The 20,518-nt window shown below is 44.7% G+C and overlaps 1 protein-coding gene across 8 annotated transcripts; it reads left to right on the top strand.

Moving 5' to 3' along the window:
• The first annotated feature begins 533 nt into the window (after nucleotides 1-533).
• pomgnt2 (protein O-linked mannose N-acetylglucosaminyltransferase 2 (beta 1,4-)) lies at nucleotides 534-18,232 on the top strand. Of its 8 annotated transcripts, XR_013325565.1 has the most exons (4): nucleotides 645-914; nucleotides 4,747-4,829; nucleotides 8,964-9,139; nucleotides 14,966-16,607. XR_013325565.1 is itself a non-coding variant. In XM_077711836.1 (3 exons), the coding sequence occupies exon 3, from the start codon at nucleotides 5,478-5,480 to the stop codon at nucleotides 7,275-7,277; it is 1,800 nt and encodes a 599-aa protein (XP_077567962.1). In that variant the 5' UTR covers nucleotides 807-914; nucleotides 4,747-4,829; nucleotides 5,453-5,477; the 3' UTR covers nucleotides 7,278-8,054. The 8 variants fall into 8 exon arrangements, 3 of the variants coding, with proteins under 3 accessions (XP_077567961.1, XP_077567959.1, XP_077567962.1); XR_013325564.1 differs by lacking the exon at nucleotides 4,747-4,829 and having other exon boundaries at nucleotides 663-914; nucleotides 14,966-16,606; XM_077711836.1 differs by lacking the exons at nucleotides 8,964-9,139; nucleotides 14,966-16,607 and adding an exon at nucleotides 5,453-8,054 and having other exon boundaries at nucleotides 807-914.
• Nucleotides 18,233-20,518: the final 2,286 nt, after the last annotated feature.

Here is a 20,518-nt window from a genome sequence, read left to right as displayed (position 1 = left end):
TTTTACCCATTGAAGGCGCGACAAGAAAATGCACGGACCGCCACTGGATAAAAGGCTACTCCTAATAGAATATTAGTGGGTGGGTTCCGGGTACATAGGAATATCCAATGCTCTTAACTCGTTTGAACTCAAATACTATTGGGTTTTAAGGCTTTTAGCGCTTTTGATCCAGTTCTTTTAATCCGATTTTTTAAGTATCTAAAAATTACATCTAAAACGTTTCCCATTTCCTCTTTTATTTTTCACTGTAAATAAACAGATTAAAAAAACGCAATATTTAATGTTTTCCTTTTTAAATTAAAAAACAAACAAACAAAAGGATTTAATATTTTCCCCTTTTTCCTGACGAAAATTGTAATATTAAATTTTTAACATCAAACATCATAGATACACATTTAATGACAAAAAAATGATCTCTTCACGATCAGAAAAGCTTTCAATTCATTAATCGATTGATTTTGGCAGTCTAATTAGAAGACAAAGAGCTCCAGATGAAAGCGCAACTGTGACGTGAGCCGTGACAAAAAATGAGTTTGACACCCTCGCAATAGATCATCGAATCGCTGTCAGTTGAATCTGTCAACTATGTTTCCCGCAAGGATCTTTAGGTCCACCTGGTGTAGGTATTCAACAACACATTGTCAATCCAGCGTGTCGCTGTGTCGAAACGATACTTGATGCCTCATAAACTCATCGCTAATAAAACATCGTAATTCAAACAGCATGCAAGACAATTTCACGAATAATTTCTGTCTGAATTGCTCACGTTTGGAAGCAGAAACCACCGGTGGAAGTGACGTAACGCAGTCACGCCGAATAGACGGTGACAATTGGGTAGCCATAATGCGCGTGTGCTGTAAATTTTGAGCTTTGAGGTGTTTCCTGCGGTGGTCCGTTTCCAAATCTGCTGTAACGTAAGGCATACTATTATATTCGTGTTAAATTGTAACGTTTTGATGGTGCTATTACTGAATGAGTCTGTTTAGCGTCAGCAGTGCAACATCAGATGTTGTCTGACTGATGAGTCCCAAACGATGTTAATTTGTGTATGTGTGTGTATACCTGTCTATATTAGTGTGTATGTGTGTTTATCAGTGGCGGTCCGTGTATTTTCTCGTAGGGCCTTCAACGAATCCATCGAAAACTCAAAAACTATTTTATGGCTAAAAAACCTCGACTGCAGCTACAGCTGCGACACAGAAAATAACCGATGCATAAAAATGGGGTAAAATCCACTTCCTAGCAGCATTTATTGATTAAATACAAATACTGGAGCTTTTCAGACATTACAACCGGGCCAGGAGGATGATTTCCCCGAGAAAAGACAGCAATGGACGTCAATGGCGAAACGGCAAAAATTGCACTTCCTAGCAGCATTTAGTGATTAAATACAAACATTTGAGCTTTTCAGATATCAGAACTGGGCCCACAATTGAAATATTATTTAGGAATATAGCCATGTTTTAGTCACCAAAAATCAACTTTAACTGTACAGAATATCTATCCTCTCTTCCTTCTTTTCTGTCGCTATCAAAGCTAATGATGAAGGTCGAGCCTGTCCTGTCAAATTTCTGGCATAGTCCGTCTTGAAACAGTTTTGTCGATGCTTGTTTAATGCAGCAGAGCCTGTAGAACTGATTGTGAAGGCTTTGAGGCAGATTACTGACCCTGGCAACAAATAATGGCTGAAATGTGATTGGTTAAATGCTTCAATATGAAAACACATCAAGCAGTGCTATCAGGGGGAAAGCAATGAAAGGAAGCTAACAGACAATTTGGAATTATTTAATAAGTATTGATGGAAGACATATAATGTATGATTCAGATATTTCTAAGGCCAGCAGAGAAGGCCTTGCAAGCCCTGACGGCCCGCCACTGATGTACAGTGGTACCCCGTGGTACGACATGCTCGTGGTACGACATGCTCGTGGTACGACATGCTCGTGGTACGACATGCTCGTGGTACGGCATGCTCGTGGTACGGCATGCTCGTGGTACGGCATGCTCGTGGTACGGCATGCTCGTGGTACGGCATGCTCGTGGTACGGCATGCTCGTGGTACGGCATGCTCGTGGTACGGCATGCTCGTGGTACGGCATGCTCGTGGTACGACATGCTCGTGGTACGACATGCTCGTGGTACGACATGCTCGTGGTACGACATGCTCGTGGTACGACATGCTCGTGGTACGACATGCTCGTGGTACGACATGCTCGTGGTACGACATGCTCGTGGTACGACATGCTCGTGGTACGACATGCTCGTGGTACGACATGCTCGTGGTACGACATGCTCGTGGTACGACATGCTCGTGGTACGACATGCTCGTGGTACGACATGCTCGTGGTACGACATGCTCGTGGTACGACATGCTCGTGGTACGACATGCTCGTGGTACGACATGCTCGTGGTACGACATGCTCGTGGTACGACATGCTCGTGGTACGACATGCTCGTGGTACGACATGCTCGTGGTACGACATGCTCGTGGTACGACATGCTCGTGGTACGACATGCTCGTGGTACGACATGCTCGTGGTACGACATGCTCGTGGTACGACATGCTCGTGGTACGACATGCTCGTGGTACGACATGCTCGTGGTACGACATGCTCGTGGTACGACATGCTCGTGGTACGACATGCTCGTGGTACGACATGCTCGTGGTACGACATGCTCGTGGTACGACATGCTCGTGGTACGACATGCTCGTGGTACGACATGCTCGTGGTACGACATGCTCGTGGTACGACATGCTCGTGGTACGACATGCTCGTGGTACGACATGCTCGTGGTACGACATGCTCGTGGTACGACATGCTCGTGGTACGACATGCTCGTGGTACGACATGCTCGTGGTACGACATGCTCGTGGTACGACATGCTCGTGGTACGACATGCTCGTGGTACGACATGCTCGTGGTACGACATGCTCGTGGTACGACATGCTCGTGGTACGACATGCTCGTGGTACGACATGCTCGTGGTACGACATGCTCGTGGTACGACATGCTCGTGGTACGACATGCTCGTGGTACGACATGCTCGTGGTACGACATGCTCGTGGTACGACATGCTCGTGGTACGACATGCTCGTGGTACGACATGCTCGTGGTACGACATGCTCGTGGTACGACATGCTCGTGGTACGACATGCTCGTGGTACGACATGCTCGTGGTACGACATGCTCGTGGTACGACATGCTCGTGGTACGACATGCTCGTGGTACGACATGCTCGTGGTACGACATGCTCGTGGTACGACATGCTCGTGGTACGACATGCTCGTGGTACGACATGCTCGTGGTACGACATGCTCGTGGTACGACATGCTCGTGGTACGACATGCTCGTGGTACGACATGCTCGTGGTACGACATGCTCGTGGTACGACATGCTCGTGGTACGACATGCTCGTGGTACGACATGCTCGTGGTACGACATGCTCGTGGTACGACATGCTCGTGGTACGACATGCTCGTGGTACGACATGCTCGTGGTACGACATGCTCGTGGTACGACATGCTCGTGGTACGACATGCTCGTGGTACGACATGCTCGTGGTACGACATGCTCGTGGTACGACATGCTCGTGGTACGACATGCTCGTGGTACGACATGCTCGTGGTACGACATGCTCGTGGTACGACATGCTCGTGGTACGATGAAAATTTCTATCAAAATCTCGAGATGTGATCAAGCCAGGTGGCCTTGACATGAGAGGCCATTTATCATTGTATCTTTTTTGCCGCATCCCTTTTGTGTATAACTACACTACGGGCACTGAACGATTTACTCAGACGAGTTTTGATCAGGAAACGCACATGAGCGGGCAAAAAGAGGGCTTTCTGGGTAATTAAGTACAGTGTTCCCTCGCTTATTGTGGTTAATGGGGACCGGGACCCCCTGCATTAGCTGGATTTCTGCGAAGTAGGCGTGCCCCTTCAAAAATGCTTAAAGAAACGTATAACACGTGCACAAAAGCACCACCAAGCAAAAACATAGTAGTTCGGATGGAGGATCTTCTGCAGTTTTTTTGCACGTAAGAAACATCGTTATTGGGAGTTGTGAACATTGTTTTTTTGGGCGGTGAAGATGCGCCTGTAAACAGCCATGACGTCATCAATGCGATTCCTGAACTCTCACCATGTTGTTGACCATTTCTTTGGCCTTTTTTTTGATGCAATTACTAATTCTTATTGAATATTTTGTTTCCACCTGTTGTAAAATGATGTAATTTATAATTTTAACCCTAATATCTTTAAATCTTGTTTTTTTTCCTGAAAAAAATCTGCGAAGCTCTGAGTCCGCGATAGCTGAAGCGCGAAATAGCGAGGGAACACTGTATACTTGTGCACACAACGTCGATAGGTAATGGCACTCTTTATCAGAATAAAACTTCATTACCCACAATCAATAAGTGGGTAAGCTCAGCTGTTGCATTTCCTGTTATTATTATCTAATACGAGGAGTATTATATTACTTCTCGTTCACTGCTCATAAGAACATCAGGGGCACTGGCTCGCAACTCCCTCTTTGTAATATCTCTGGTCGGAACTCTCTCATAGGTGCCTCAAAGCGGTTGCGACCAGAGATATACAAAGAGGGAGTTGCGAGCCAGTGCCCCTGATGTTCTTATGATCAGCGGAGCGATCGCTAATACAAGACTACTTCTTGTTGGCAAGTGATCGTGCATTTTTTTTATTGTGAGGACATGTGTGTGCAACATTCTCGGAATATTTTGAAGGGAATAGTGCAATAGCAAACAGCCCATCGATAGCAAACGTGAGGGTGGAGGCGTGGCAAACAACTAACCCTGCCAGAACGAAGGTAAAAAAAAAAGATTAAAACAAAATTAGAATTCAGTTTTGTGTAAAGTTACATGAAACGTATGTTTGAGTGTGTCTGTATATATTAATCCAAGTTAATTGAAATTTGTTTGTTCCGTTTACGAGTGCTTTGTCGTTCCGTGGTTTATTAAATCCTTATTGTGTCATTTTTTGTGTTTCCTCACATCTTTCATGCAAAATTGGGACTTTTTGACCCATTTTAAAGGGTTTAGTTGGTAAAATTGTGAGGACTGTGGAATGCATTAGAGAATTCACATATCAAGTACTGCTCTCCTGACAAAATTTTCAAGTTACAAAAAAAAGTTCTGGACCCAATCAATTTCGTAAGAAGAGGTACGACTGTATATGTATACAAATAATGTTATATTATGAAAATGTGCGAAGTAGTGAAGCGGATGCGAAACCGCGAATAGGCGAGGGTCATTAGTATTTATATATATATATATATATTCTGCGAGTAATTTCTTTAAGTAATGGTCATTTTTTAAGGGTTAGGTGCTTAATTTTTTTTTTCTCATCTCATACCCTGTCCCCTTCTGGCCTCTCTTCCCCATCCTTTGCATCTTCCCAATTCTTTTCAACATATATTTTTCTCTTTCTTAGACAAAGATCTTCTACAAGAACAGAAATGCCTTCTTCAGTGGGTGGCTGCAAAATTAGTTTGGGTTTACTTTTTAATGGAGTACTTGTTTCTATAATAGCAGCTTTACTTTGGGAGTACTCTAAATTGAGAGAACATACTGCAGCTCTTCAGGAGAAGTTGCACATGCCACAGAAGTCCCCGGATTTTACACATGATCCTATAAATTATCATATAGCCCTACAGACTCTACATGAGGATGGCACCCGCATGGTGTGCAGCAGCAAAATGCACACTGATCGGATCTGCCGCTTTGATTACCTCTGCTACTGTACAGAGGGAGATGAGTTTGTATTTTTCCATTCTAATTCTTCTTTTATGTTGCCGAATTTGGGTTCAAGACGATTCCAACCTTCTCTGCTCGACATGTCCTCGGTAGAAGATCACAATACCCAGTTTTTCAACTTCTTAGAACTACCAACTGCAGCTTTGAAGTTCCTATCCAAGCCTGTGTTTGTTCCAGATGTGACATTTATTTTTAACCGGTTTAATCCCGACAACATAATGCATGTTTTTCATGATGATTTACTGCCTGCCTTCTATACTATGAAAATGTATTTAGATCTGGATGAGGAGGCACGATTGGTGTTCATGGAGGGTTGGAGTGAAGGACCACACTTTGATCTATACAAACTTTTAAGCAGCAGACAGCCACTACTCAAAGATCATCTAAAAGATTTTGGAAAGCTAATTTGTTTTATTAAATCTTATGTGGGTGTGTCCAAAATGACAACTTGGTATCAATATGGTTTTGTTCAGCCACAAGGTCCTAAAGCTAACATTTTGGTCTCAGGAACTGAAATCCGGCAGTTTTCTAAAGCTTTGATGGTTAAAATGAACATCACAAGAATTGAAAAGGCAGAGAAACATGCTGATAATGGTGAAGATGAGATCAAGAAAGATGAATATATAGTTCTGTTCACTCGCTTGACAACAAGGCTTATACTGAATGAAGGAGAACTAATCACTGCATTAGCACAGGAGTTCCAAATGAAAGTGTTTAAAGTTTCACTGGAGGAACAGTCATTTCCCACCATTGTCCGGCTTCTCAGTGATGCTTCAATGCTAGTGAGTATGCATGGAGCGCAGCTTATCACCTCAATTTTTCTCCCGAGAGGAGCTGTAGTCGTTGAACTATTCCCCTTTGCTATAAACCCGGAGCAATATTCTCCCTACAAAACACTAGCCACCCTTCCAGACATGGATCTACACTATTTTTCATGGAGAAACATAAAGCAGGAAAACTCTGTTGCTCATCCAGACAGATCTTGGGAACAAGGAGGTATAGCTCACTTGGAGAATGAAGAGCAGGAGAGAATATTAGCTAGTAGAGAAGTATCAAAGCATTTGTGTTGTCGCAACCCAGAGTGGCTCTTTCGAATCTACCAAGATACTCTCATTGATATCCCTTCACTTCTTGGCGTTTTAAAGGAGGGTATGAAGAGCAGATTAAGATTCAAAAAGTCAAAACACACCAGCAAGATTCATCCCGGCAGGGTAAGAGAACTTCAGTGTCAAACTTCGGTGCAATCTACTGATAAGGCACAACTTATAATTTCTTGGAAGATCCCATGGAATCTGAAATATCTGAAAGTTAAAGAGGTCAGATATGAAGTCTGGATACAAGAACAAGGAGAGAATACTTACATGCCTTACATCCTTCAACAGCAAAACTTCACATTTTCAGAAAATATTAAGCCGTTTACCACCTACATGGTATGGGTCAGGTGTATATTCAACAACAACCTTCTGGGTCCGTTTGCTGAAGTTCTTGTGTGTAGGACTTAAGGCATACAGCTTAAATATTTACTTTAATTTTGTTGAAATATGCAGTTTGGTTTCATTACCAATTGCTATCACAAAAATGACATTAATTCCTGCTAAGAATTTGTATCTGTTTTAAAAAAAGATGGTGTTTTTTTTGGTGATTGGGCCACACAACACCAACTCTTGTTTATCTTCCTCCTTTTTACTGTTGCTAGAAATGCTTCAAAGACCATGGGAGGTTTCGGCTGGGACATAAATAAATATTTGGTTTTGGTGTCCTTTTATTTAAGCACTTTCACTGCAATAAAAACTGCTTACACAGAACATTATGATGACTGTTAGAAATTTCACTCAATCTATAAGCAGCCCAAATTTTGCTAAGGAAAAACCATATTGTATTTACCCTATTATAATTAACCTTTGTGTGTTTAATCGTCACTGTGATAGGAAGTACTGTGATCCTTCTACACGTCGCAGCTTCACTAAATAACAGTTTTTTTTCTGGAGAAAAAAGTTCCTAATGTCAAAATCAACGGTGAAACTCGCGAGCGGAAGCCACTCCGCTGTCTTCCGCTTGTCATGAAGAAAATTGTGGAAGACAGAGGACTGTCACTCAACTCAACGAGCAAGGTCTATGCCGCGACCCGGCCAGAACAGGCAGCAACAAGTTATTTGGAAGAAGATGCCTTCCCAGACATTCTTATTCAAAAATGCACTGAAAATGCCAGGGTTCACACTGAACCCCTTTGTGGGGATGCTATGGCTGGCTTCATGTTTAATAAAAAAGAATATAGATTATGTTTGACTAATTTGTATATAACTGACCATTATGGTTTTTGGGTCGTTTTGTTACCTCAGATTTTTCGATCCGGATTATCGCGGATAATGTAGACCACACATGGCAACAAGAAGACAAAAGGACCTTAATACAACTAAGAACAAAGCCTTGCTGCCTGTATACTGGATGAGCAACTCGAGCAACTAAAGCCTGGATCAGAAAACCCTTTGCAAACTGTTTGGTCCCGAACGCCAAGCTTTACCTTGCTGAAAGGGGGCTCCTTTTCAAGGACTTGTACTGGAATTCCCATTAACAAGTTTTTTTTTTTAACTTAATTTCTATCAAACGGAAAGTACCTTATTTTCACACCTGTAGGATGCACCGCCTGAAAGGGCACCATCTCCGTTGCGGGTGTATTTTCGGTTTTTCTCAATAGAAAACGAGCTTCATTTCAAAAGACGCGCTACTATGGTTTTGCTATCATGACTCATACCTTAGCATAGATGCTAGCGTATGGTTTAAAATAGGCAACAGGAGAAAAACTGAGTTTGGTTCGGCTTTATTGATATAATGTATATTCACGAAAATAGAAGTCAAAGTATTCAAACATCTACAAATCTGTCATAGTCCTCATCTTCTGGATCTGACATAGAGTTCAGCCATGTGGGCCAATTCGCCAACAATGCTGGGTCCCATCTCATTGTCAGTGTCAAAGTTGTTGCCGTGGGATTTCATATTTGTGATTCCAGCTTTGACGAAAACTCTACAGTGCTTTGGCCCAGGCATTGACAATCTATCCCAAATCGTGCGACGCTGCGTACTTGTCTTTGTATGGTGGGTTAACAGCGCTACGAGCGCACAGAAGTCAACTGCCTTGCCAGTTGTCTGGGATGTTTTGAATGGATTTACCGTTAGCTTGGAATATGCAGGGGCAAGTGATGAGGAAACCAACGTTCATCGGAGACCGACACAACCGGGAAACACCCAAGCTGCAGAAAAATTGGCCAACCCTCCTCCACCAGCGGTGCCACCCACCGGTCCCATCCACCCCTCCCTCGGAGAAGTGGAATGCCCCCAGAAAATGAAGCATCTGCCCCGTACGTAAGTAAGTGGATGACTTGTCTAAGAATAAATGGAATGGGCAAAACTCGAACAGAATATTAGCAAACAAAGAGTTAATCACAGCCACTTGCATAGCATTCATTTGCTCATGCTGACTGACTAGGGGGACGAACGGTGGCAATTGAACTTCCAAAACAAATTTCTAATTGTAGATGTTTGGCGCGCATATCTCATACGTTAATTACCTATTTCCTTTGGGAATGATTATTGCTGATCGGACAGCAAAAGGTGGTGAGCTGCCAAGAAGCCCCACTGAGGATGTCGGTCTCCACTGGTTATGAAAATTTGCAGACCACTGATGTATGTTTAAATGACCCAAATATAAAGACTAGTGGTTAGCGCATCAACCTTATGGTTCTCAGATCTACTAATGAGAGCTGGGTGAATCTCGACCTTCCAGAGTGTGGAGTATTCATGGTGTCCTCGAGAATTCTTGGGTTTTCTCCGGGTACTCTGGATTTCTCCCACAAATCAAAATTAAGGATGTGAGACTGGTTGAACACTTTAAATTCCCTTGATTATGAGTGTGAGCGTGAATGGTTGTCTGTCTTGTGTTTTTGATTACCTGGCCACCAAGATATAATCAATCGATCAGATATCAAGGTGGAAAGGGATTTTGAATTCTTAAATCGATTTCTGAAATCGCCAATAAGACCTTAGGGGATGGTGGCGACAAATTATGGAAAAAATATTTCGGCAAATTACATTTTTGATGAGAATGCAGTAGCAGTACTCCAAATGTGAAACTTTACGTGGAGGAACAAATAATCTCTGCGAAATGGGGAATTTGAGGGTACTGAGGAAAAAAAAGACACGTGTACATTAGCTTACGTGGGTAATCTGCCATGTTGAGTCATGGGAAGTCCTGTCTCGACAGTGGGGTATGGTGGCCTTGACACAACTTATAGGGTTAAGTTCGTTACAGAGCATGCTTAACCTGTGCTCGATATATCTGTGCAATATATGGAATTCCAAAGAACCATTGATTTATAGTATTAATGGCACCCAAATTGTGTTGACAAAATAATTGACAGGATTGGCAAAAGGTTCCATATTTCGTTATGAAATCACTACGCGTACATAACGAGTTCAACCGGACAACAACATATGAAAATCCTTTTTGGCAGACAATACAAATAATCATTATTCACTGCACAAATGGAACTGGATGATGAGGCTTATCTGGCTGACTACATAAAAAGAAAAATCAATAAGGAAACATTGATTTTGAGTTAGCAGAAGGACACTGCTTCTCAACAGGAAACGGGCCAACGGTGGTGCCAGGAGTTTGGGTGCTCAACCTACAGTATAAAAAAGCACTAGCATGACCAAAAGTTGGAACATCCTTTACAAGTATTGCTGACCAACCAGCAGACATGAAAATAGCCGAAATGAGATGAACTTTCTGATGTGATAAAACAAAACAACAATCACTCCATATTGATTAGAAAGATTATTGCTCAGCGAGCAATGTCATAAACCAGTGTTTTTCAACCTTTTTTGAGCCACGGCACATTTTTTTTACATTGGAAAAATTTGTGGCACACCACTAACCAAAGATTTTACAAAATGACACTCTGTATAGTATATTTAATTACAATATAATTTCTCAATTTATTTATACTCAGTCAGTGTGAAACCTGGGCCTGTTTAGATGAACACAAAGCCGATATCCTGGCAGGAATCGTAGAAAGACACACACGAAGCTCTTCTTCAACAGCTCTCAGTCTCTCTCTGTTTTTAGTTTTTATAGCAGTTAGGCTTGAAAAGCTCAGCTCACACAGATATGTTGTGGAAAATGGGAGCAATGTCAGAACAGCTTTGTTGGCCAGAATGGGGAACTCCTTGGCAGCAGTCAACCAAAAACTGTCCAAAGGAAGATCAGCAAATCTTAGTTTTAAACCACGATCCTGTCTCAGTTCAGTTAGTTCCTCCTGCTCTTGTAAAGTCATGTCCTTTCGAACAACTGATGCCGAGCTGTATGGGTCCCTAACCCAGTCAAAGCATTCAGTGGAGGCTGAAGAGAAATAAAATGACAACTTCTCCTCAAGACTTTTCAAATGTTTACCTATTACCTCAGACAGTGCAGCAGTGTTGCTTTGCTGTTTGTCTGTGAGTGGGAACATCTCCAGGTTGGCACGTTGCACATGTTGTTGCCAGAGGTGCACCTTTAAACGGAATCCATTTATTTTATCTGTGCTTGTAAGCAGGTTTTCATTTCGGCCCTGCATCCTTGTGTTCAGTTCATTAAGATGATGAAATATATCAGCCAGGTATGCCAACTTTGCGCACCACTCATCACTTGCAAACTGATTTGAGTAATCAGACCTCTCATTTGTCAGAAACATTTTAAGTTCCTCTCGCAGCTCATACACACGGGTCAGCACCTTACCGCGCGACAACCATCGGACCTCCGTATGGAGCAATAAGGCTTTATGCTCCGCTCCCATTTCCTCACACAGAGATGCGAATATACGGCTTTTCAGAGGTCGTGTCTTCACAAAGTTCACCATGCGCACCACATCGTCCAACACAGGAACCAGTTCTACTGGTAAAGTCTTCGCAACGAGGGCCTCACGGTGCAAAAAACAGTGCGTAATAATCAGATCTGGGTTTCTTTCCTTCACTCTACTCACGAAGCCTTTGGTGCGCCCGACCATGGCTGCAGCTCCATCAGTGCACACACTTGTGCAGTTTTCCCACGTAAGTCCTCCCTGGTCAAGATATTCCGATGTGACCCGAAAAATTTCCTCTCCAGTTGTTTTTTCTGGCAGTGTCTTGCAAAATAGGAAGTTTTCTCTAATGGCATCACCATCCACAAAACGCACATTGGCCAAGAGCTGAGAATGTCCACTAATATCCGTAGACTCGTCAACTTGCAACGCAAATTTCCTACTGATGCGTATCTTTTCCAAAACATGGCTTTCGATGTCTGTAGACATGTCATCAATACGCCTGGCAATTGTGTTATCAGAGAGCGGGACTTTATCTATGTCTTTAGCCGCACCAGGGCCGAGCATCTCGTTGACAATGGCTTTACAGGCAGGTAGTATTAATGTCTCTGCCACAGTGTGCGGCTTTTTTGATTTAGCAACAAGTTCGGCGACTAGGTAACTAGCTTTGAGCGCTTTCTCATTTACCTTTGTGGTTTTTCTCATAAACGTTGCCTGTTTCTCTGTGTTTACATGCAGGCGAACAAAATAGTCTATCGGCTTGTTTTGAAGCGACGGGTGTTTCGTTTGGAGATGGCGTTTAAGCTTGCTTGGCACCATGGCGCTGTTGGATAGCTTCTCGCCACACACCAGGCATAACGGAATAGGTGTCGTCTCATCCCCGGTGAAAGTAAATCCAAACGAAAGATAGCTTTTACTATATTGCCTTGAGCTCACCGTCTTTGCTTTGTTTTCTCCACCACTCATACTAGGGCCTTTATCCGGGTCAGAATCTTGTCCAGGGCGCAGTTCGGAGTTTGCAGTTGTCCTTTTTAAAAACTTCTCCATGACTGTCACCACGGTGCAACACTAATTTTCTTGGCGGAACGTGTCAATCAACTACGTGTTGCCACACGGACAAATATTACATTACGCTGCCAGCCTTTGCAGCACGGACATTGGACAATGACATCATATTTGCAGAAATCTATTAATAAATGTTAATTTAAAAAAAAGGATATTGGATAATTTCTCACGGCACACCTGAGAATCTCTCACGGCACACTAGTGTGCCGCGGCACAGTGGTTGAAAATCACTGTCATAAACAATAGGGAATTTTTTTATGTTGTCTCCATATGCAAAATAAGGTAAAACAATTGAGGCTAAGCCTACCTGCAAAGAGGTAAAATAAACGACCAGAAAAAGATAAACTACAATGGGAAATGGTTTGAAGTGAAAGCTGAAGGTACGTTTCGCCCAAAGGACGTTTCGCCGAACGGACGTTTCGCCGAAGCGACGTTTCGCCGAAGCGACGTCTCGCCGAAGCGACGTCTCGCCGAAGCGACGTCTCGCCGAAGCGACGTCTCGCCGAAGCGACGTCTCGCCGAAGCGACGTCTCGCCGAAGCGGCGTCTCGCCGAAGCGACGTCTCGCCGAAGCGACGTCTCGCCGAAGCGGCGTCTCGCCGAAGCGGCGTCTCGCCGAAGCGGCGTCTCGCCGAAGCGGCGTCTCGCCGAAGCGGCGTCTCGCCGAAGCGGCGTCTCGCCGAAGCGGCGTCTCGCCGAAGCGGCGTCTCGCCGAAGCGGCGTCTCGCCGAAGCGGCGTCTCGCCGAAGCGGCGTCTCGCCGAAGCGGCGTCTCGCCGAAGCGGCGTCTCGCCGAAGCGGCGTCTCGCCGAAGCGGCGTCTCGCCGAAGCGGCGTCTCGCCGAAGCGGCGTCTCGCCGAAGCGGCGTCTCGCCGAAGCGGCGTCTCGCCGAAGCGGCGTCTCGACGAAGCGGCGTCTCGCCGAAGCGGCGTCTCGCCGAAGCGGCGAGAAGCGACGTCTCGCCGAAGCGACGTCTCGCCGAAGCGACGTCTCGCCGAAGCGACGTCTCGCCGAAGCGACGTCTCGCCGAAGCGACGTCTCGCCGAAGCGACGTCTCGCCGAAGCGACGTCTCGCCGAAGCGACGTCTCGCCGAAGCGACGTCTCGCCGAAGCGACGTCTCGCCGAAGCGACGTCTCGCCGAAGCGACGTCTCGCCGAAGCGACGTCTCGCCGAAGCGACGTCTCGCCGAAGCGACGTCTCGCCGAAGCGACGTCTCGCCGAAGCGACGTCTCGCCGAAGCGACGTCTCGCCGAAGCGACGTCTCGCCGAAGCGACGTCTCGCCGAAGCGACGTCTCGCCGAAGCGACGTCTCGCCGAAGCGACGTCTCGCCGAAGCGACGTCTCGCCGAAGCGACGTCTCGCCGAAGCGACGTCTCGCCGAAGCGACGTCCCGCCGAAGCGTCCGGTCACGCTCCAAACCTACTTTAAAACAATTTCTCATCTGCTGTAGACACAACTCCCAAGGCAATGAATGACCCAAGCGCAGATCAAGGCAAACAGGGAGATATGCCTTTTGAGGTTCTGAACATGGATTTCATCGAACTGAACGAAAGTGGCACATAAAAAATACTGTCTTGTACCAAGTGAGTTGAGATATGTTTTAGGGTAGACTTGCCAACTGGCTTAATTGTTTTTCATGTCGAGCCAATGTGGCCAAACTGGTTTTACAATTGTTTGTTAGGACAGTGGAATGTAGGATAAGCCAACTAACTGGCCTTGCAATTGTTTGTTCGCACTACGAATTGTAAGATAGCTAACTAGAGGCCTTGCAATTGTTTCCTTGTATTGTGGAATATGGCCAACTCACTTTGGAACTGTGTTCGAAAAGCGCAATATAAGATAGGCTGCGGCAGTTTGTGTGAGATATAAAAATATTGTGTTTGCATACAACTTAAACCTGCTAATATCTAACTATATTAGCCCAAAGTTTTGTTTACATAAACTATGTCCGACATCACTGTCTTAGGAATATTACCCTTTAGTTCCTATAAAAAGACTGAGCTCTGTTCATTCAGAAAGACTTGTGAAGAAGGCAGGCTGTGAGAGGTTCACAGCTGTCGGAGCATTCTCCAACCATCCTGCAGTCCGGTAATAAACCTATTTCCTATTTAAATGGATCTCAATCTTTCTTAACCTGCTCCTGAAGTTGTATTTTCAGACCTATAAATATGCCCATCCAAGAAAGCTGAAGAGAAAGGGGAAAATAATTATTAAGCGGTTATACAAAATATCCCAAGAAAAAAACTGATAAATGCGAACGATCTGCCGACATCTTCTCTGTGTCCCATACAGGAGGTTCTGTCCCCAGGCAACCTGGTACTCGTCAAGGTGATAAAAAGAAAGTACTGGACATTACCACGTTGGGACAAACCTCACCGTTTGATTTTGGCACCCCCCATGATCCAGTGTGGGACTCGGATTTCCCCCTCGAACACAAACACTAATTCCAGGCCTATGTCAACGAATCAGTCCGATTACAACAAGGCCGAAAGGTCCAAATCACCGCCGTCAAAATCGAAGGAAGAGACATCTGGATACATCAGTCCCACTGTAAACAAGTACAAAAATGAAGTGGTTAGTCATCATCACCACCGCTCTGTGTTCCACCACATGGAGGGGTGGGGGGGGGGTGACCTCCTGGAACCTTTGTACACCCCCGGAACCTTGGTACACTCCCACTGGAGAACGCCGCACTAACTGGTTCATGAAACAATCAGGGGCGCTCCAGATCTGCAACCCATCAACCAATCAACCAAGTCCCGTTGATCACCCTACAGCTTACTTAATTTGGGGATACAGGGAACCGACTACAAGAGATCCTGTTCCACAACGAGGATGGTTTGACTGGTTCCTCTCGGCTCATGGACAGACTCTTTTGAAAGCCCTAGCACCGTTCGTAACTGTTATTGCTCTCGTGCTTGTTATCCTAACCTGTTGTTTACCCTGCTGCTCAGCTTCGATAAAACATAGCATCGATTCCACAGTCGACTGTACCATGATTGTCGGTTTGATTTTTCGGTCTAAACTTCAGTTCGAAGTAATTTGTGAAGAATTTTGATCAAAAGTAGCGTCGCTAACAAACGAGGTTCACAAATGTGAGATATGCTGACTCGCTCTTTGCAATTGCTTGCTAGTATTGCATCTGTCTGGTGCGAATTATAAAAACTGTCTGGTCATGTTGAAACATCTGGTATGCTGATGTCTGAGTGTATCAGCCCACACCCTCTTTCTGTTATCTTCTCTGTACAGCATCATGTTTTTCACATACCGTATTTTCACGAATATAAGGCGCACATAAAAGTCTTAAATTTTCTCCAAAATAGACAGGGTGGCTGATAATCCAGTGCGCTTTATATATGGATCAAATACTAAAATTGTTATCATGATAAAATAATTCAGTCGATAGGACAACCCGAAGATAAAGTACTGCGGAGTGACTGCTGGGAAATGTAGTTCTTAATACAACCAGTTCTTCAATAGACCCAGTATGACGGCGAGCACACAAATTTGGTGCTCGCCGTCATTTCCGCTGTATTTACAAGGGGGGGCCCAAGGCAGTTGGCGGCGGTGGTGGTTGTGTTGGTGCCATCACGGGTGCTTCCAGGCTTGGCTAAGGCTCTTCAACTGAGGCTTGAACCCTCCTCTTGTTCTTGTTGGACAGTTCCCCATGCTGTAGCTGATCTACTTTCCGTTGCAGTTCTTTGGCTCCTCCACAGACCTTATTGCGGCAGTTTTTTTTGCAAATTTACGCAGAGAACAACTTCTGCAATTTTATTTGGAACATCTGTGACTTTATGTACTTCTTGACGCAGGGAACAATTTCTGTAATTTATTTCCAACTTTACGCAAGGAACAATTTTTGCTATTTGATTTGCAAATTTGTATTCAATCTGAGCTCAATAACTTACAATAAAAGATTTAAAAAAACACAAATTCCTTGAATATGTCTTTATTAACCAGGACTGCACTTAGACGTTTTCCAGACTCCTAAAATTTGTATGTTTATGTGAATCGTGCAGAATTTAAAAGCTGCTTACCTTTTTATTTTGGCGCGCCAAGAGTTTGTAGAGAGGATCCTTGCTGCTCCTTCTGGACCTCCAAGGTACCAGCTCGGCGGTCACCAAATTATTGGCGTTTGTTTCTTTTCGACCTCAAAATTACAATGCCACGTGTTTTTTGTTATTGATATTTAATTTGATAAAGACGCAGAAAACAGAAATGGTATCCCTGGTCAGTTCTCAATACGATGTTTATTTCCAAGAGAAAAGACATACTTTCATATTCTGACTCCAATATTGGATTGGATTGGATAACTTTATTCATCCCGTAATCGGGAAATTTCTTTGTTGCAATAGGAAGAGGGTGAGGATGCAGGAATAGAAAAGGCATTATACACAAATGGGTACTTAATAGTAAGTTAATAAATAAATACATGAATAAATATATAAATAGGTAACTGTGTTGGTGAGATATATAGATACATACACATACATATATATACAAGCACATCTACACTGTATCCGAAATTCGGGAGGTCCTAACCCACAGCCTTTTTTGAGTTAAAGAGCCTGACGGCTGATGGGAGGAAGGATCTGCGGAAGCGCTCCTTCCTGCAATGAGGGTGTAGCAGTCTATTGCTGAAAGAGCTTTGGAGGGACTCCACAGACTCATGCAGGGGGTGGGAGGTGCTGTCCATGATGGACCTCATCCTGGTCAGCATCCTCCGCTCTCCCACTTCCTCCACAGAGTCCAAAGGACAGCCCAGAACAGAGCTGGCCCTCCTGATCAGCTTGTTCAGCCTGTTCCTGTCCCTCTCCGTGCTCCCACTTCCCCAACAGACCACTGCATAAAACACAGTAGATGCCACCACAGTGTCATAGAAGGTCCTCAACAGTGACCTGCACACACCAAAGGACCGTAGGCTCCTCAACAGGTAGAGGCGGCTCTGGCCCCTTCTGTACAGGGCATCTATGTTTGTGGACCAGTCTAGTCTACTGTTGAGGTGAACACCCAGATACTTCAAGTTGTCCACGATTTCAATGTCTTTACCCTGGATGTTCACCTGAGTGGTCTGTTGAGGTGTCCTCCGAAAGTCAACGACCATTTCCTTTGTCTTACTGGTGTTGATGTGCAGGTGGTTTTGCCTACACCAGTCGACAAAGGCTGTGATGACTCCCCTGTACTCCAGGTCGTTCCCGTCAGTCACTCGTCCAACAATGGCGGTGTCGTCGGAGAATTTCTGGAGGTGGCAGGTGTCTGTATTATGTTTAAAGTCTGACGTGTAGAGGGAGAAGAGGAGTGGGGAAAGCACTGTGCCTTGTGGGGCCCCCGTGCTGCAAGTTACCACATCAGACGTACAGTCCTGGAGTCTCACATATTGTGGTCTGTTGGTGAGGAAGTCGATGATCCATGCAGCTAGGTGGTTCCTTACTCCAGCCACCTCCAGTTTCCCTCTCAGAAGGACCGGCTGAATGGTGTTGAATGCGCTGGAGAGGTCAAAAAACATCATTCTCACCGTGCTTCCCGAGTTCTCCAGGTGTGAAAGAGACCTGTGCATCAGGTAGGTGGTGTGCATCAGGTAGGTGGTGTGCATCAGGTAGGTGGTAGCATCTGTAATCTAAAGTGGACATAACTTTTGATTATAAGTGGGTGTGTTCCGTTTACCTATTTTGACCACTAGGTGTAGTAGTGAGTGGACTTTTGAAATAAGTGTGGGGTACAAGACTTGAGCAATGATAGAAAGGAATATATGATTACGGCAGTGGTGGGCCATCAGGGCCATCAAGGCCTTCTTAGCTGGCCTAAGAAATATCTGAATCATTTACAGTGGTACCTCGACTTACGATCGTAATCAGTTCCGAGACTATGATCGTATGACAAGCATATTGTAACTCAAGCGGACGTTTCCCATTGAAATGAATTGAAAACAAATTTATTTGTTCCGACCCTGTGAAAAAACACCAAAAACAGGATACTGGATTGGAAAATAGGTTTTATTTCTTCTAATTCACCATATATTGACAATGTAATAAATAACGAGTGGTTTAAAAGTAATAAATTGTGGTGTTAAATAGATGTAAAATTAGACGCATTTGGCGGAGGGGTGAGACAATGACACTCACTGAGGCGCAGGTGGGGACTGTTCGGGGGGACTTTATTCACAGCAACAACGCACTCACTAACGAACAAAAGCATTTAAATTAACTTGGATAACTATATACAGACAATCAACTTTTTATGTAACTTCACACAACTGAATTCTAATTTTGTTAGATAGTTATTTATACGTGTTGACCCCACCCGTCCATTTTGCCTGAGTCTTCAAAACGAACGCATCAAGCGTTGTTAGGAACTTGCCTCCCCTCCGAAATGTTTCGAAAATGCCACACTTAAATATCGCAATCGCGTAATCCAAGCTTTAGAATTAGCACGCCACATCACTTGTAGGTCTCTTGAAGGCACGCGTGTTCTCAGCATTGTACACTAGTAACGGCTTAATTTAAAGTCATCGCTCGCATCAGCACACAACGCTAGCATTAAGCGGTCCTTCATAGGTTTGTGTCTCAGTAATACCTTCTTCTCTGCCACGATGCTGGGGGATTGGATTGGATTGGATTGGATAACTTTATTCATCCCGTAATCGGGAAATTTCTTTGTTGCAATAGGAAGAGGGTGAGGATGCAGGAATAGGAAAGGCATTATACACAAATGGGTACTTAATAGTAAGTTAATAAATAAATACATGAATAAATATATAAATAGGTAACTGTGTTGGTGAGATATATATATATACATACACATACATATATATACAAGCACATCTACACTGTATCCGAATTCAGGAGGTCCTAACCCACAGCCTTTTTTGAGTTAAAGAGCCTGACGGCTGATGGGAGGAAGGATCTGCGCAAGCGCTCCTTCCTGCAGTGAGGGTACCGCAGTCTACTGCTAAAGGAGCTTCGAAGGGACTCCACCGACTCGTGCAGGGGGTGGGAGGTGCTGTCCATAATGGACCTCATCCTGGTCAGCATCCTCCGCTCTCCCACTTCCTCCACAGAGTCCAAAGGACAGCCCAGAACAGAGCTGGCCCTCCTGATCAGCTTATTCAGCCTGTTCCTGTCCCTCTCCGTGCTCCCACTTCCCCAACAGACCACTGCATAAAACACAGTAGATGCCACCACAGTGTCATAGAAGGTCCTCAACAGTGACCTGCACACACCAAAGGACCGTAGGCTCCTCAACAGGTAGAGGCGGCTCTGGCCCCTTCTGTACAGGGCATCTATGTTTGTGGACCAGTCTAGTCTACTGTTGAGGTGAACACCCAGATACTTCAAGTTCTCCACGATTTCAATGTCTTTACCCTGGATGTTCACCTGAGTGGTCTGTTGAGGTGTCCTCCGAAAGTCAACGACCATTTCCTTTGTCTTACTGGTGTTGATGTGCAGGTGGTTTTGCCTACACCAGTCGACAAAGGCTGTGATGACTCCCCTGTACTCCAGGTCGTTCCCGTCAGTCACTCGTCCAACAATGGCGGTGTCATCGGAGAATTTCTGGAGGTGGCAGGTGTCTGTATTATGTTTAAAGTCTGACGTGTACAGGGAGAAGAGGAGTGGGGAAAGCACTGTGCCTTGTGGGGCCCCCGTGCTGCAAGTTACCACATCAGACGTACAGTCCTGGAGTCTCACATATTGTGGTCTGTCGGTGAGGAAGTCGATGATCCATGCAGCTAGGTGGTTCCTTACTCCAGCCACCTCCAGTTTCCCTCTCAGAAGGACCGGCTGAATGGTGTTGAATGCGCTGGAGAGGTCAAAAAACATTCTCACCGTGCTTCCCGAGTTCTCCAGG

Source organism: Stigmatopora nigra, unplaced genomic scaffold, assembly GCF_051989575.1.
Source record: "Stigmatopora nigra isolate UIUO_SnigA unplaced genomic scaffold, RoL_Snig_1.1 HiC_scaffold_45, whole genome shotgun sequence".
Classification (NCBI taxonomy): Eukaryota; Metazoa; Chordata; class Actinopteri; order Syngnathiformes; family Syngnathidae; genus Stigmatopora; species Stigmatopora nigra.
Note: the sequence above shows the minus strand (reverse complement) of the source record. Positions and strands in the feature narration are given on the sequence as shown.

Coding starts and splice junctions, on each gene's coding strand:
- pomgnt2 (XM_077711835.1), top strand. CDS start 5,478: ATGCCTTCTTCAGTGGGTGGCTGCAAAATTAGTTTGGGTTTACTTTTT.